The following is a 16,906-nucleotide window of genomic DNA, read 5'->3' on the forward strand; positions in this document are numbered from 1 at the left end:
AACACCCACTTCATCTACCAATCAAGATGCTACCACACAGCCAACCAACCCGCTCACAGCAACACTCCCCACCTCCCCACCAGTATTTATAGAGAGATGGCAGCTCTGACCACGCTTTGCTCACACAAGCACGAAGCAGAAAACACCAGCCTGAAGATGATGAGTGAGACCTTGTCGAAATGTCACCTAGATACTTTCAATCTTACATGGGAAAAGACCCGAATACGCCAAAACCTACATATATATAACCCTGTGACTATTCACTGTGTTATATATTTATTCATGCTAACACCAAGTTCTTCTAGCTCAAACATAGAAAGACCTCAAACTGAAAGGAAAATGTGACATTTTCCTGCAGGACAGTTCAGTGTCTGGAGGCATTCATACCTAATAATCTTCCAGTGCATATCTTTTATCCTGCAGTCTCTATTTTCGTGAAAGAGAATAACCATAGAAACAAATTGTGATATTGTTAGTTATGAACAAAATGAAGCAGCATTTCTTAAATTTTCTGAATCTGATTTACACACACACACACACACACACACACACACACACACACACACACACTCTTCTCACTATGTGTGCATCAGTCTATTTGTAAAGTAATATAAGGACTCTTCTCTTTAAGAGCTACTCAAACACTGAAAAGAAGCAAGCAAGGGTGTGCCATTGAATAAATATCAACAAGTAGTTGCAATTATTCTCAATTACCTAATGAGTGTTCAATGGTATACAGTACACCAAACTATCCAACAATTATTGGATTATTTTTTACTTAAAATAGCTCACCTATAAATTAAAAAGCTCAGGAACAAAAGACTAGGACCACACCCACAAAGGATGCTACGAAACAACTGACCAATCCGCAAACACCCACTTCATCTACCAATCAAGATGCTACCACACAGCCAACCAACCCGCTCACAGTGTATATATAAAAATTAAAAATATATTATACAGTTCTAAGAAACAGGGATGGTCCGCCAAAAACATTGTTAATATGCTTCATTTCCATTTGTCTCTATTGTTAAGGGTATGACTTATATTAATAATGTATTTGTATAATGTGACATAAATGTATACTAGCTTCATGTAGTATATCACAGGTGCATATTTTGTGGTCATTCTTTCTTTCTGATTTCTTTGATCTGTTTCAAGTATTAAGGGTTCCAAGTTTGTCACCAGCCACATCCAGCTTGATAACTATAAGGAAATACTTAAATCTAAAGTAGTAACTGGAAGGAAAGATAAACATTGACTTTATTGTCACTCTTAATCATGAACTAGCAATACAATAGTGTCCTTTTAAATCCAGAGCCATATACTATTACTATATATAATGAAGTACCTGCCAATTCTTCCTCTCTTTTGGAAATTCTTGGATAATTTTCATTTGCAAATTAAATTGGGCATATTTTTTAAAGTTTATATTTATACCTATAAATATAATGTGGAAAGTGATCTCTAATAAAATTATTACTTATATAGAATTATCTTTAAAACAATATAAACTTCCATAATTATATAGTTGTGCTGGTTGCAAACACTCTTGAAAAAAATGATTTTTGACGAATGTATCTTTTCTTCTATGTACACCAGGAGCAAATGCACCAAGACAAATTCCTTGTGTGTCCAATCACACTTGGCCAATAAAGAATTCTATTCTATTCTATGTTCTATAATGTTAAAATAGGAATTGATTTATACATGTTATACATTTCTTGTTTTGAATGATAAAATTCTCCATATTTTATTGAAACAACATCATTCAGGTTATACAAAATGAGTCCAGGTAGTCCTTGACCTATGACCACAACTGAGCCCAACATTTCTGTTGTTAAGTGAGGCAGTTAAGTAAGTTGTGCCCCATTTTACAAATTGCTACAGTTGTTAAGTGAATCATGTCGACCTTAAGGCGAATCTGGCTTCCCCATTGACTTTGCTTGTCAGAAGCAGCTGGGAAGGTTACAAATAGTGATGACATGATCCAGGAACAGAATAACTGTCATACATACATGCAGTTGCCAAGCATCTGTATCTTGATCACATGACTATGGGGATGCTGCAACAGTATAAAAGACAATCATAGGTCACTTTTTTCAGTGCCATTGTAATTTTGAACGGTCACTAAATGAATAGCTATAAATCAAGGAGTACCTGTATGATTTTATTAACTGCATAGTTTCCAGGTGGATGTTTCTACATGTGTAAAACATGTCTGCTTTACTGTATCAGAAAAACAATTCTAGCATAGGAAGCATATAAAAAAACAAAAGGCATTATTGAAAAATATGTAGGGAATTTTTTATATAATTAGTTTCTGTAGTCCATGTTTTCTCAATTTAACTCTTTATATGTTGCATATGTGACACTCTTAATTGGGAAACTGCTGGAATTCCTATTGAGGTCAACTTCAATTTTAGTCTCCACATTTTTCTATTCCTGTTTTCCAAAGCTCCTTCTTCAAAGCAGTAAGCCAAACTAAAAAGCAATTAACCATTGTAAATTTTCTTACTTCTAATAAACTGAGTTTAACTTATCTAATTTAAGTTTTTAAACTGGTTTTCAGTGCAACTTTGTTTTTATTTCACATTTTATGTGTTACACTTTTTATAGTGGCATATTTATTTTATTGGCATCATAAACTAATTATTCTCTCATGGAAAACTTGTGGGAGGATTTGATATTGAAAATCCAGTCTGGTATTTCTTGATCTCTCTGTTGTCATGGTCCATTAAATGTCCAGAATATGTGGGGACCATCCAATTAAATAAATGCTCCTCTCATCCCTCTCAACTCACAACATAGGATTTCACATTTTTCACTGAATAAAATGATTATGAAATTTGCATTATGTGTAAGCTCTCAACTTTTCCATTTTAAAGTCCTTTTTAAATTAAATTCTATATAAAAACAGATGGAAAATTAACCATTTTAGGTAATTATTGGATGACCACTAGGTGACAGCAATAAGATCAACAAATTATAGCACAAAACTATTTGCTTGTCATTGACTGATTTCCAGAGTTTTTCACTGCTGATCTGGTAGCCCTTAATGTCTGGTCTTCTAATTTATAACTTTAAAAACAAAAGCAGATTATCTTCTTTAATCACACTGAATAATCATGCCTTTCTTTCTTTCATTCTCCTGACCCATTTTCTTGTTCTTCTCCAAACTCACCTAATTTAATGTAATGAATGTTATCTGCAACCAACTCATTAATTAATACATTAATCACTGCCAAATATTTCCAATCCCAATATCTTCAAGTGTTTCATAATAACCTGCCAAGGTTGTGAACTGTAACCTGGAAAAAACAGGATCAATATTCTACAAAATGCTTTCCTCCAGGTGATGAATCTGGGAAAGGAAAAATCAATCCAGATCATAATCACTACTTCTTCTGCTTTTAAATGCACACAGGGCCTAAAGTAAGCCAAGTGTTTCAGTCATTCAGCCATGAAGAATGAAATCAATATTATTACCTTCACAAGACTGTCTGTTAGATGAGAGAACATAGCCTATTTCACAAGCTTGGCAAGTGAAGGAGCCTGGTGTATTAATGCAGATTCCTTGTGGGCAGGCCATGTGTGAATTGCACTCATCAATATCTAGAAAAAAGAACAGATTTTCACTGACATAGAATAAGGAACAAGAAAAAGCTCAGAAAATTTATCCAATATATGATTCAAAAGCTTATCAGGCAAATTTCTCTAGCATTTCCTTAACAGTGTATAAAAATGATGTGCTACATCCAATTACTTCTTCATATCAAGTAATATTCACTATATACTGTTTATATACACAGCTTCCAATCAGATTTCAATGAATTTTAATCATTATATTATTCAGATAACTTGATTTCTATGACCACAACAAAAGCTTCTTATTTATAAAACTATACAATCTTCTGGATTAGGCTAATGTACCTTTTTTGGTTAATCAGAAACTTATCATCATATCAAGCCACATATATACCTTCACACATTCTTCCATCCATTGATGCAATATAGCCATTACCACAATCCACACAAGAAAAGGAGCCCTCGGTGTTGATGCAGCGTCCTCTGGGACAGATATTATAGGTTGTACATTCATCAATATCTATGAGAAACAGGGAACTGAATTTTGAGTTGATGTTACTGAACTTGGTAGAAAAACAACAGAACATAAAGAGCCCCATATAACTTTCAACAAATGGCACTATAAGCAGAAGGACAATGTTTGCAAAAGTTATGAAGAAATAGCTATACTCCAAATAAGATTATTATTAGAAACTTCATGAAGTTATCCAAAAGCACGTGGACATTGTATTAAGAGGTTACATCTGGCTCAATGAAAATTAAGAGATTAGAGCTTCAGTGAAGAAAATAAAAAAAAGGTTGGAAAAATGTTAATTTCTTTCTAACTTCTGATGGTCCTGTTATAAGGTCATTGGATGATTATGAAATTTTTAATTATATGGCAACATAAAATTATGATCATAAAGGGAGAAGGCCTTGTACAGGGACAAGAGGAGCTGTATATTGGTACTAGGTAACTATGAAGAAGAGATGAGTAGAGTTTATATTTTCACTCAGAGTAACCAGCAAAACTTTACCTATAATCTTTCATCCTATGATATTTAGATTAGAAACTCAACCTTTGCTGCAGACTACCAGTGTTATTACCACTTATGCTTACTTTAATTTTTTTTGAAATCCTACTTGTTTTTCTGCCATTTGATCATTGATCCATTGTGAACATGTTATACCATGAATTGCAGTCTACCATCAGTTTCTTGTAATGGTTGATGGGTGGAGATGGTTGTTGATTAAAAAAACCACTCTTCTATCTTTGTGGTTAATTGCCTTACTCTCTTACTTACTTGCTTAATCAGGTTGCTTAACCAGAACCATCATTTTCCTACCAAGTTCATATTCTGGTTCTTATCCTGTGCCATGTCCTGATTTGGTGAATTTATTTATACAGAGATCAAACCAGTCAGTCCTAGAAGAGATCAACCCTGACTGCTCTTTAGAAGGCCAGATTCTGAAGATGAAACTGAAATACTTTGGCCACTTAATGAGAAGGAAGGTGTTATGTATTCATGTTTGTACCTTTAAATATTTGAGCGGGAAATCAGCACGTTGCTGATTGGACGAAGCCTCCAGCAGAACTGTATAAAAGGAGAGGTTTTTCCCCCAGCCTGTTGCTGGGTTCACCCTATATTAAAGAGCTGTTGTCACTACCCTGGTCTCCAGCCTCGTTACTTCCAGAACATAACATTGGCGACGAAGGTGGGATCTCGGGGCTGAGGAGAACCAGAACCGAGCTGAAGCACGATAGACCCGAACCCAGCAAATCCAGGGCAGAGAAGACGAGATGGCCAGTTACACTCCGCCCGCACCGTTCGACCCGGCTAAGGAGAAATGGGGAACGTATATGACCCGTTTGAAAGTTTCTAAAGCCAACGATCTGCACGGAGTCCCAGACAACCGGAAAAGGGCTTATTTCTTAAGCCACTGCGGTCGGGAGGTCCCCGACATCGCGGAAGCCCTGGCCGAGCCAACGCCGTTGCAGTCGGTGTCGTGGCCAACTTTACAGACTTTACTGAGAAACCACGCACCAACGCCGTCCAAATCGTGCGGCGGTTTGAATTCGGAGAGCGAAGGCAGATGGGCGAGTCTATCGGTGACTACATGGCCGCCTAAGAAGAGCGTCAAGGACTGCGGATACCGTGACCTGGGCGAGGTGCTCCTTGAGCAACTCATCCGAGGTCAAAGACATCCGTTCGGCGACGGCTGCTAGCAAAGAGCAACCTAACGCTGGCCAACGCTCTGACGAAGCCAGAGCACATGAAATGTCCTCCCAAGCGGCAGAGACGCTACAGAAGCGGTTCCACAAAAGGCGGCGAAGGCAACTCCGGTGCACCAGGAGGAGGTTCAGACCGAATCCGACGGTGAAGACGAGGAAGGGTCTGCCGCGCAGCAGCGACAAAGGGGACCGAGGCGAATCACGGAAGCTGCGGGGTCAACACCAGCGCCAACGCTGCAAATTTAAAGACGCGACATGTCGGCGGTGTGGGAAGAAAGGGCACCTAGCTCAAGTTTGTCGAGCGCCCAACCTTCCGCCGAAAATTCAAATCGGCCAATCAGGCGCGGAATCGGCAAGGCGACCCGCGATTGGCTCAAACAAAAAGGCGCGGATTCCAACCAAACAACTATGGTCATAGGCGCGCCTCGACCAAAGTGGAGAAGAAGATCTTCACCAGGCCAAAAATAGAGGGAGTGCGGTGCCGGCTTGAAGTAGACACGGATCAGCGATCACCATCATGTCCTGGGACACTTTGGCGAAGTCGCTGCCGTCCGTCGCGGCGCCACCTGCAAGCTCAACGACTACGAGTCCACGACTACCAGGGGAATCGCATCCCTGTTCGAGGACCACCTCCGTCCGAGTCGAGCACGGCCCTCACAAGAAGACCCTGCCCATCACGATCGTCGAAGGAACTCTGCCCAGTCTGTTGGGACTAGACTGGTTTCGTGCCCTGGGCATGGGAGTGACTGGCATCTACAGAAGTGACTGCAACCTGAAAGACATTCTCTTTAACGAGTTCAAGATGTCTTCAAGGACTGCCTGGGCAAGTACAAGGGGACCCCTATTTCCTTCAATTTAGACCCCCAGGTAGCCCCCATTAGGCTTAAGGCGAGGAGAGTCCCTTTTGCCCTAAAACCAAAAATCGGTAAGGAGCTGGACAAGCTCATAAATCAGGGATTTTGGTGCCAGTCGATCACGCAAAGTGGGAGACGCCAATCGTCACCCCATAAAACCGGACGGGTCAATTAGAATTTGCGCTGACTACAAGGCGACGCTAACAAAGCCTTACAGAAAAGCGCTTACCCGGTTCCGTGGTGCAACACTTATTGCACTCTTTGGGGCAAGGGCAAGTCTTTGCAGTTAGACTTGGCCCATGCCTCCCAACAACTCCCCGTAGACGCCCGCCCAGCCGAAGCCCAAACGATTGTAACGCACAGGGGGGCATTCAAGTGCACCCGATTGCAATTTGGGGTCAGTGTGGCACCAGGGCTGTTCCAAAACCTAATGGAACGACTACTGCAGGGGCTCTCAGGGTAGTTCCCTACTTTTGATGATGTCCTAATTTCAGGGAAAACATGGAGGAATTGGGGGAGCGGTTAAGAAAGGTTTTGTGCATTTTCCGGACAGCCGGATTAAAAGTCAAGACAAACAAATGCCAGATAGGGGTCGAATCCGTCGATTTCTTGGGCTACCGGATAGACAAGAAAGGAATTCACCCTACTGAGAGCAAGGTTAAGGCAATTAGGAAGGCTCCAGCGCCCAAAAACAAAGCAGAGCTGCAGGCATTCCTGGGATTGGTTAATTTTTACGCGGTCTTTTTAAAGAACAAAGCAACCGTTGCGGAACCGCTGCATAGGCTCTTAGGAAAAAATACTGTTTGGTCTTGGGGAAAGTCAGAAAATAGGGCTTTTGAAGCAGTAAAGAACCTGCTCTCAAGTGATAGCCTGCTCATCCAATATCACGACTCATTACCCCTAGTGCTGGTTTGCGATGCCTCCCCTTATGGGGTGGGGGCTGTACTCAGCCATAGACTTCCAAACGGCACAGAAGCCCCTATAGCGTTCTACTCTAGAACGATGTCCTCCCCAGAGAGGAACTACAGCCAATTAGACAAAGAAGCACTAGCCATTGTGTCAGGGGTCAAAAAATTCCACGAGTATGTTTTTGGGCGGAATTTTGAAATCGTGACTGACCACAGACCGCTACTAGGGATACTGGCTGGCGACCGCCCAACGCCTGTGGCACTTTCGCCACGCTTGACCCGATGGACTATATTCTTAGCCGCTTACTGCAAGCTGCAGCATCGACCAGGAAAAGAAGTGGGGCATGCAGACGCGTTAAGCCGATGCCCACTACCAGGGGCGATCAAGACCCCACCCGGGACGCCCATCCTACTTATTGACTCTTTGGACTCTGGCCCAGTCTCATCTAAGGAAGTGGCTCGGGCATCATACCGACATTGTGTTAAGGACTGTACTCGGTTGGGTACAGAGAGGGTGGCCGCGCCGGGCTTAACGGTTCAAAGAATTTGTTAAAAACGAGATGAGCTCTCGGCTCAACGAGGGTCACCCAGGGATCGTAAGGATGAAGGGTTAGCTAGAAGCTATGTATGGTGGCCACTCATGGACGAGAGATTGCTGAGAGGGTAGGGAAATGCCAAGCTTGCCAAGAGTCCAGACCTCTGCCCCCAACGGCCCCAGTCAGAGAATGGGAAAAGCCCCAGGGTCCCTGGTCAAGAATCCACATTGATTTTGCTGGCCCTTTCCACGGCCAAACGTTCCTAGTGGTTGTTGATGCATTTTCCAAATGGTTGGAGATCATACTCATGAAGTCCACTACGGCCAAGCAGTAATCGCAACCCTGCGCCACCTATTCGCAACTCACGGGTTGCCGGACACTCTGGTGTCCGACAATGGGCCCCACCACGGCAGCCCAATTTGAAGAATACCTGGCAGAGGAAGGCATCCGACATGCCCTCTCTGCGCCTTTCCACCCTGCGTCGAATGGCCTTGCAGAGCGTTCCGTCCGGAGCGCTAAGGAGGCATTGTCCAGGCTCAAGCCAGGTGACTGGCAAACAAAAATAGACTTTTTCCTAGCCGTCCAGCACAGAACCCCAAGCACGCCACCGGAAAAGCCCAGCCGAATTGCTAATGGGACGGAAACTCCGTGCCCACTTGACCGCTTGAACCCCATTACACACCCGAGGGTTACAAGGGGAACTAGAAAAGACAAGGGAAATGAGCATAGGCGACGGGTGTGGGCCCGAAACTATGGGGACGGCCCTAGTTGGTTCGCAGGACAAATAATAAAGATAACCGCCCAAAATCGACGTGGTAGAGCTACCAGACAACCGAGTGTGGCGGCGCCACATAGATCAGTTAAGGAAACGGATAACTGACCAAACCGAACCAAAAGAAACAGATCATGACCAATACCACTTTGAATCCACAGCTGACAATGACCCGGGGGAGGCGCAAGACTTAGCTGAGGTCCCAGAGTTCCAGCGACGCCATCAGGTCCCCGAGGGAAGCAGCAGGGAAAATTCCAAAATTAATCCAAGGCCGGATGGCCAAGAAAAAGAGTCGGCCAATAATCCGGAGCCCGTTGGCCCAGAGAAAGAGCTGGAAGGAGAAAACAGCCCCTCCGACCAGCTCAAAACACCACCCAGAACTGAACCGCGCAGGTCAGAAAGAACTAGGAGACGCCCAGGTTATTTGCGTGACTACGTCGAAAAATAACATGTGAATAAATATGTAAATAGAGGCAAAGTGTTTTCTGGGAGGGGAGGAGTGTTATGTATTCATGTTTGTACCTTTAAATATTTGAGCGGGAAATCAGCACGTTGCTGATTGGACGAAGCCTCCAGCAGAACTGTATAAAAGGAGAGGTTTTTCCCCCAGCCTGTTGCTGGGTTCACCCTATATTAAAGAGCTGTTGTCACTACCCTGGTCTCCAGCCTCGTTACTTCCAGAACATAACAGAAGGACTCATTGGAGAAGAGCCTAATGCTAAAGAAGAAGGGGATGGCAGAGAATGAGGTGGCTGGCTGGAGTCACTGAAGCAGTTAGCATGATCTTAAATGGTCTCCAGGGGATGGTAGAGGACAGGAAGGCCTGGAAGAAAGTTGTCCATGGGGTTGCGATGGGTAAGAAACGACTTTGCAACTAACAACAAAATTTATACAGATCCAAATTAAGGTTTTGCTACTTCTCTTTTCTGCCTGTGACTGTCTTATGACACAGGCATCTGCCACTGACAGTACTGAGGCAGGGTTGAGGCAAGACTGGCCACTGCTAGACTCCTTCTAGTGGCCTTCCTTCTGTCATTACCTAAGCTGAATAAAGTAAAACAACAGCAGCAACAGCAAAAATAGGTTTTGCATAAGCAAAACATACCAGTTCCCAGATTTCTACGGTGGGGAACATAACTTGATCCAGCTACCTTGTGGTAAAATGCAAGGGCCAGAGGATTTAATTAATCAGTTAACTGCTAGCTAAGTAGCCTCACACTTCAGGCAGAACTACTGAAGGCAATTCTAAAGCAATTCTTAAAGACAATCTGCAGAATGCTTCTCTATCCAGCTCTTTAAGGAAACTTCACAATGGAGGAGATAGGCCTGACTAGGGGTTAGAGCAGGGGTGTCCAAACTTGGCCCCTTGAAGAGTGGTGGACTTCAACTCCCAGAATTCCCCAGCCAGCATGAGCTATAAATATGAGCAAGTTGCTGGCTGGGGAATTCTGGGAGTTGAAGTCCACCACTCTTCAAAGGGCCAAGTTTGGACATCCCTGGGTTAGAGGGATGCTGCCTTGTTTCTCACAGAGTCACTTTCTATGAGATATTAAGTTACTTGATTAATAAATAAATAGCAGCCAGAAATGCTGAATAGCAACATAAAATTATGACCATAAAGTCTTACACAGGGACAAGAACAAAGGATAACTTGACTTTGGTTCTGTTGTCATGGGTGATGATGCTTAACAGATTTTAAAACCCTGAGGATAAGGGGGTCACTTAATGAAGAGGAGAAACACTACCTTACTTTCATCTTATCTCCAAATATTGCTCATCTCCAATTTCAATTTGAAGATGTTTTGTTATGATGACTGCAACAATTTATTTTCAACAAAATAAGCAAAAAAGCTTAATGACTTAATGGCAGGGGAAGTCAGTCTGAAGCATTTCAGCCTTGCAGCAATTAAACAGGTAAGTGCAAAATATAAAACCAGAATTTGTTGATTTCTGACAGACTTGCTCAACACTGATGACTTAATGGTGGGTTCGTACATCAACTATTTGTCTTGGGATAGAGTTGGAGATGGCACACTATGGATATGCAAAGTGATATTGTTCCTAACAGTTTAACTTCCAAAGAAAACATGGCCAAAAGTAGCTCCTTCTCAATGTTTGCAACTATAATTTCATTTAATCTTCTTAATTTGTCCAGTATTTGGGGGGCAATTGGCTTTGAGGTCTGTAGAGGTCTCTGCTGTGACACAGAGATAATGCAATTATGATCTTAGCACAGATCTCAATAGCACTGTGAACAATGCAAGGTTACATATGAATGAACATAATAAAAGTGACACAAAGCACCTTTCTAAATGGGCATGTTCTCTGTTAAAGATACAAGTCGCATTAAAAAGCTGAGGTGAATCTGTAAGGGATCAATTTATACATGTAAAGTATTTTGAACTACTTGGCAAGAAAGATCAAAACCAGCAATGAAAGGAGAACATTTCAGAAAGCAAAGTTCTTCTGCAAACTCACCTTCACACTTTCCTTTGTGATTCAGGAAGTAGCCTATTTTGCACTCACAGTGATACGAGCCAGGTATATTGATACACTGCCCTCCATGGCACACATCTGGCTGGTCACACTCATTTAGATCTGTTAATTCACAGCAACATGCTCTTCAGCAAATATGATCAATCTAAATTGCTATGATGCACCCTGGCCGAGTACTTAGCTCCTTATATTATCCTCTTGATACAGTACGTTTAAATTGGAATGACCAGGGCAAATCATAATATTTTAAAACACATACGGAAAAATCTAGTTCTCTGGTGAAGTCTATAATAGTGGGAAAAACAGAAGGAAAGAGAAGAGGAGGACAACCAGGAGACTCAATTACAGTGGCAATGGGGCCGAAATTGGGTGAACTGAAGGACTAGGTGGGGCACAAATTGCCCAAAGGAAGTCTACATGCCTTTAACTACTGGTACTGATTTGATGGCATATAATCAATCAATAATTAGCATTTAATCTAATTTGCATATTTCAAAATGTAAATGCTTCTGCAAAAGTATGCAGAGACAAATGTTTTTAGATACATATCACACAATTGCTTTTCTGTTCATTTACTTCCATATTTAATGAAAGGTTTATTATTTTTTTGTATTTATATATTAAATCTGCTATCTATCTGCTATCATTAGCAAAAGCATAGTGCAGGAAATTGAACATGATCTAAATTAATACAATAGTAACGGCATGTAATAGCTGAACAATAAAATAAAATATGGCAATAAATTCCAGAGCACCCAGTTTTGTTTGCTTCTTCAGATATATGTACTGATAAGATGAAGGGAAGGTTAGTGAATTTTCTTGGCCACAAAAGATAAAAGAACTGAGATCTGCAGGCAAGACATAAATAAAACAAGACATCTCTCTCTTTCAATATAAGGTGGGAGAGTGAAACCCAATCAACCAAATTGCTCTCATTTCCTGATCTTCTATGGTAGGCATCAGAAGATGGCCAATATGTGGATCAGTACATACGTAATTTGATTTGTGATCTGCATTAATAAAGCAGCATCTATTCTCAGGGTTTTTAAAGAATTAAAACCACAAACAAATTTGTCTCTGTTTTTTTGTTCAAAGCATTCAAGCTTTTAAATGTAACTTTCTCTTACATACATAGGTTTTATTATGAACATACCCTAAAAATCATTACATAATGAAAATCTCCCTACTCTATTTGTTACTTAGTTTTTTAAAAGACAAATGTTCCTGATGCAACATCTTTTTTAAAAAAAAAATAAACATGCCCAGTTTATATTCAATTTTTGGAAACATTATACCTTTTCAGATGCCACCTAAATATAAATATAAATTTGTGACACAAAAGATACAGTACATCCTAAAGGTCTCTACCTGGGGCTGCCCTCAGTGGTGTAGAATAAGATGTTTGGTGGAACTTGCAGATATTTTCCCACATAAATAAATGGTAAACTTCTTTCACATTCCCTGATTTTATAGAAACATTACTCACCCTGACATGTTTGCATGTTTTGTGAAGTGAGAATGCTATACCCAGAGAAGCAGATACAAGAATAAGAGCCTTCACTGTTGACACAGTGACCCTTCCCATCACATGGATTTCTCTCACATTCATCAATATCTGAAACAAGAGCAGATAGTTAACAACATTTTGAAACTGACCTCCCTATCTGTTCGGTAGTCACCCAGTCAGCTTAGCCATTGAAATCCCATACAAGTGAAGTGTAGTTTGTAGAAGACTGAACTAAAAATCACCGATTAAAACCATATGCACAGCTTCTTGGGTTACATTCTTTATTTCCCAGTCTCTAACAACTTCTATATTTTAAACAGTTTTTCTTATGTGCTCATACTGCCACAAACTACATTTCCACCAGAAAAACTAATTAAATAACTAAAATACCAATGCAATAAGTGTGACTAGGATGTTGTTGATAACCAGGATAACACAAGCAAGTATATCCTTCAGGAAAGTTCACACAAGTGCCTGGCCCACACATATCAGGTGAAGAGGAACATGGATTTATCTCTAAAAAAAAGAAAAAGAAAAATATTGTCAGGGAACAAATAAAATGTGCTTGTACTATCGTCCCAAATCCAAGACACATGTAGATATTTTTACCTTAATTAATGCAATTCATTTGTGTAAGGCACAGCAAAGGCTATACCTTAAAAGGGAATCAGTACCACCAGTCTAAACATAAAAATGTTATGCCCTGAGTTTGCCTGGTTTCTATGATTTATAAAGATATATTCCTGTTTCAATAACTTCATTCTGGATTATACCAAACTCACTGAAGAAAATTTGGAATCAGCCCAGCAATATGCAAGAGCTCAAAAAACACCCACATCTCTCCATAGACTTCAAAAATCCCACCAACCAGCCAGCTCTCAAACAAACCAATACAGACAAAAGAGTATTGAGACAGTCTTTGCCATGGGCTCTTTCCAAGAACGTTTTAGTGCAGAGCATAATGGCAGGGGCAGCTCTCCCAGACATTGAGACAAGACTGAAACAACACAGCTGCTATTATCCAAGCAGTAAACATATGTCTGCCTGAGGTCACAAATCTTCCCACTCCACCCAAAAAATGCCCATGACTCAACTTGTGTGACCTGGAATAAATGACAAGAGACACACCATAACCTTCCGATTTTGCCATTGTTTTTCTGTGGTCAAAAAATATTATTTTTCTATAAATCCTTCCCCGGTTTGCTTGAAAAGGACTACTTGGGATATAAGCACGGCAGAAATGAGTATTCTGAGCATTATCCTATTTTGTTAACAAAGGGCCGTGGTGGCTCAGGCTATAAGATAGCCTGTTATTAAAACACAGTAGCCTGCAATTACTGCAGGTTCGAATCCCACCAGGCCCAAGGTTGACTCAGCCTTCCATCCTTTATAAGGTAGGTAAAATGAGGACCCAGATTGTTGGGGGGGGCAATAAGTTGACTTTGTAAATATACAAATATACAAATAGAATGAGACTATTGCCTTACACACTGTAAGTCGCCCTGAGTCTTCGGAGAAGGGCGGGATAAATAAATAAAAAAATTACAATAGCTGATGAGTGAATCAGGAAGTTGCTGGCTCAAACAGCATCTTGGCCATGATCTTACACAGTCTTTTGTCAAAGCCTATTTTCCATCTTAGGAAAATACAACCTACAATATTGGAGTAATGATTCTGAGTTGTTATATTGTTGAAATATGGTATGTAATGTGCTTGGAATACTTTTCTCCTCTCTCTTTCTCAATTATCCTGGGATTTGGCATACAGATCTGTCCATTTGCATTTCTTTCAGTGAAAAGAAAAATACTGCATCATAAGATGATGCTTAGGGGTAATTACTTGTTTGAAGTGTATTGGTTATGATTACCATATTCAATATATATGAGAAACAATGTAAGATTTCATTACAGAGAAAAAGCTACACATGCTACAATCAATTTTAATATCACTTGTGAAACTGACATAAACTATTTTTTTAGATCAGCATCACAAAATTCTATAGTTTGACTGCCTTGTGTGAACTCATTTGAAATGCAAAATCTCTTTACTTGCTGCATACTGTAATTGAATTATAAGAAATAATTTATTAAAAAACTGGTTAACATACCTGTGAATACTGTTGCTGTGTCTCTTGAAGCAGCACTTTCATCTACAGCTACTGGAAATTGTTTGGCAGGAAAAAGGGGGGGATTCTCTCTTACATCCACTACAAAGGATATGAGAAACAGGAAAAAACTCTAAACATATTAGACAAATACCAGCAATCAACTGGAGGACTCTCTAGTCTTATACATATCATTCAGTTCAACTTACTGCTGAATAATTCATATACTTGAAAGATATAATAAGTCATCTAATCCAATGCAACAAATCTACTCAAAACTATTTCTGCAGTAGTCATATGTATAGGTTGCAGCAACCTCACAATGGACCAGCAGGGAATCTTTCAAAGAAAAAACACATTTTTTCCACGGGAGAAAGGGAGAAATGGAGGAAGGATAATTATCTTCTTGGAGACATGTAGATAGTATTAGGTTCAGTTTTAGATGAATTGTTCCAAAGGCAGAAAGGAAAACTTCCACAAAAGTCTTTCAATATATGGATGAATTAGCAATGTCAGAATAATTGTCAGATGCATGGAGAGCACAAAATGCAATGCCTCTTCAAAGGCTGCTGGCATCAAACACTCCAGCAATGAAATGTTTACAACCTCCCACATCTATTGCCCAGGAACTATCGCCCAGCTGACCTATGAGCCAGGATATTTGATTAATATGCTCAGAAAAAGAAAGCATGATCTTAACAATAATCAAATACACATTATACAATATTAAACAGCATGTATTGATAAAACTTTGAAATATACATGACATACAAATGTATACTGCTTCTGGGGAAGATGGCAGACTGAAGACAGCTTTTGCAAAAAGCTGAGCTGACATTTGCAGCCTTGAATGAGGGAGCCAATAAGTGGACTGTCTCCTTTGACTCTTTTGGATAAAGAGAAGATGCAAGATCACCTAAGCTGTTCTCCTTACATTTGCTCCTTGTCAGGAGAATGCAAGACAGAAATCTGCAATGGTGGGAAATGAAAGAGACAAGGGAATTTGCCACAATTACTTCAGCCACAAATGGATCCTTTTTAAAGGTATTAAATTCCCACTTCCGTTGAGAACAACTTTCAGAAATTGTCTGTTAAGCTACTTCAGAGAAGTTAGACACTTTGTGTCTAGTGATGAGACCGAGTGAGTGTCCTCAATCCTTAATATAAGAAAATTAATCTCTATCTTTATTTTACAAATTTAAAATAAACAGTGAAAAGGAAGACAAGATTTTTCACTATAGGAAGTTTTAAACTGATTAAGGGCTAAGAAAACATTAAAATATTGGATTTTGAATATTAAGACTTTTTAATTAGTCTGAAAGAATAAATGCACTTTTGGGAAAGAAAAACTGTATATTACAAACATAACAAGCCAGGTAACTTATAATCATGTTCAGATATATGTTTGAGGATCTGAACTGGGACCTGCAGAGGATCTTTAATGGAATTATGTCAGCTGTGTTATGTCTTCTTGGGAACAGTTTGTTTCCAGACGATGTTACAGAAAAAGATATGCAACAATATCTACCAAGAACAACATGGATGAGAATTTGAATAAGAATTTGTCATCAGTTATTAGTTATTGAGAAAATATTGGGTAAAGCTTTTAAAATTAAGAAAAAAAATAAAAATGACAATCCCAGAGAACAATTGGAAGAATTTCTTTTTGCTAGACTTATAAAAGAAACTGCTTAAGATATTGAATAAATTCCAAAGAAGAATCAATAACCATCTGAATGGATTAAAGAGCAAGATTGTCTTGTGTAAAGAAGGAACACAAGGTTGGTTTATTTGACCAGGGTTAAAATGAAAAATGTTGCAATTTGGGGTGGAGTTTTTTTTTTATTTGCTGATATCTGGACTGGAAAAACATTGTTTATTAGATTTTGTTACATTAATGTGGTGTTTAAGGTTTTTTTCTCATTCAGT

The 16,906-nt window shown here is 40.0% G+C and overlaps 1 protein-coding gene across 1 annotated transcript in view; it reads right to left on the minus strand.

Moving 5' to 3' along the window:
- Positions 1-16,906, minus strand: part of LTBP2 (latent transforming growth factor beta binding protein 2) — a 132,586-nt gene that overhangs the window by 25,160 nt on the left and 90,520 nt on the right. Inside the window, exons 15-20 of the mRNA XM_058162351.1 lie at positions 14,981-15,079; positions 13,264-13,389; positions 12,853-12,981; positions 11,349-11,468; positions 3,983-4,108; positions 3,490-3,615 (exon numbers count right to left, since the gene is read on the minus strand). Of these exons, the coding sequence (XP_058018334.1) occupies positions 3,490-3,615; positions 3,983-4,108; positions 11,349-11,468; positions 12,853-12,981; positions 13,264-13,389; positions 14,981-15,079 (726 nt within the window). The remainder of the gene's footprint in view (positions 1-3,489; positions 3,616-3,982; positions 4,109-11,348; positions 11,469-12,852; positions 12,982-13,263; positions 13,390-14,980; positions 15,080-16,906) is intronic.

Source organism: Ahaetulla prasina, chromosome 1 (assembly GCF_028640845.1).
Source record: "Ahaetulla prasina isolate Xishuangbanna chromosome 1, ASM2864084v1, whole genome shotgun sequence".
Lineage (NCBI taxonomy): Eukaryota > Metazoa > Chordata > Lepidosauria > Squamata > Colubridae > Ahaetulla > Ahaetulla prasina.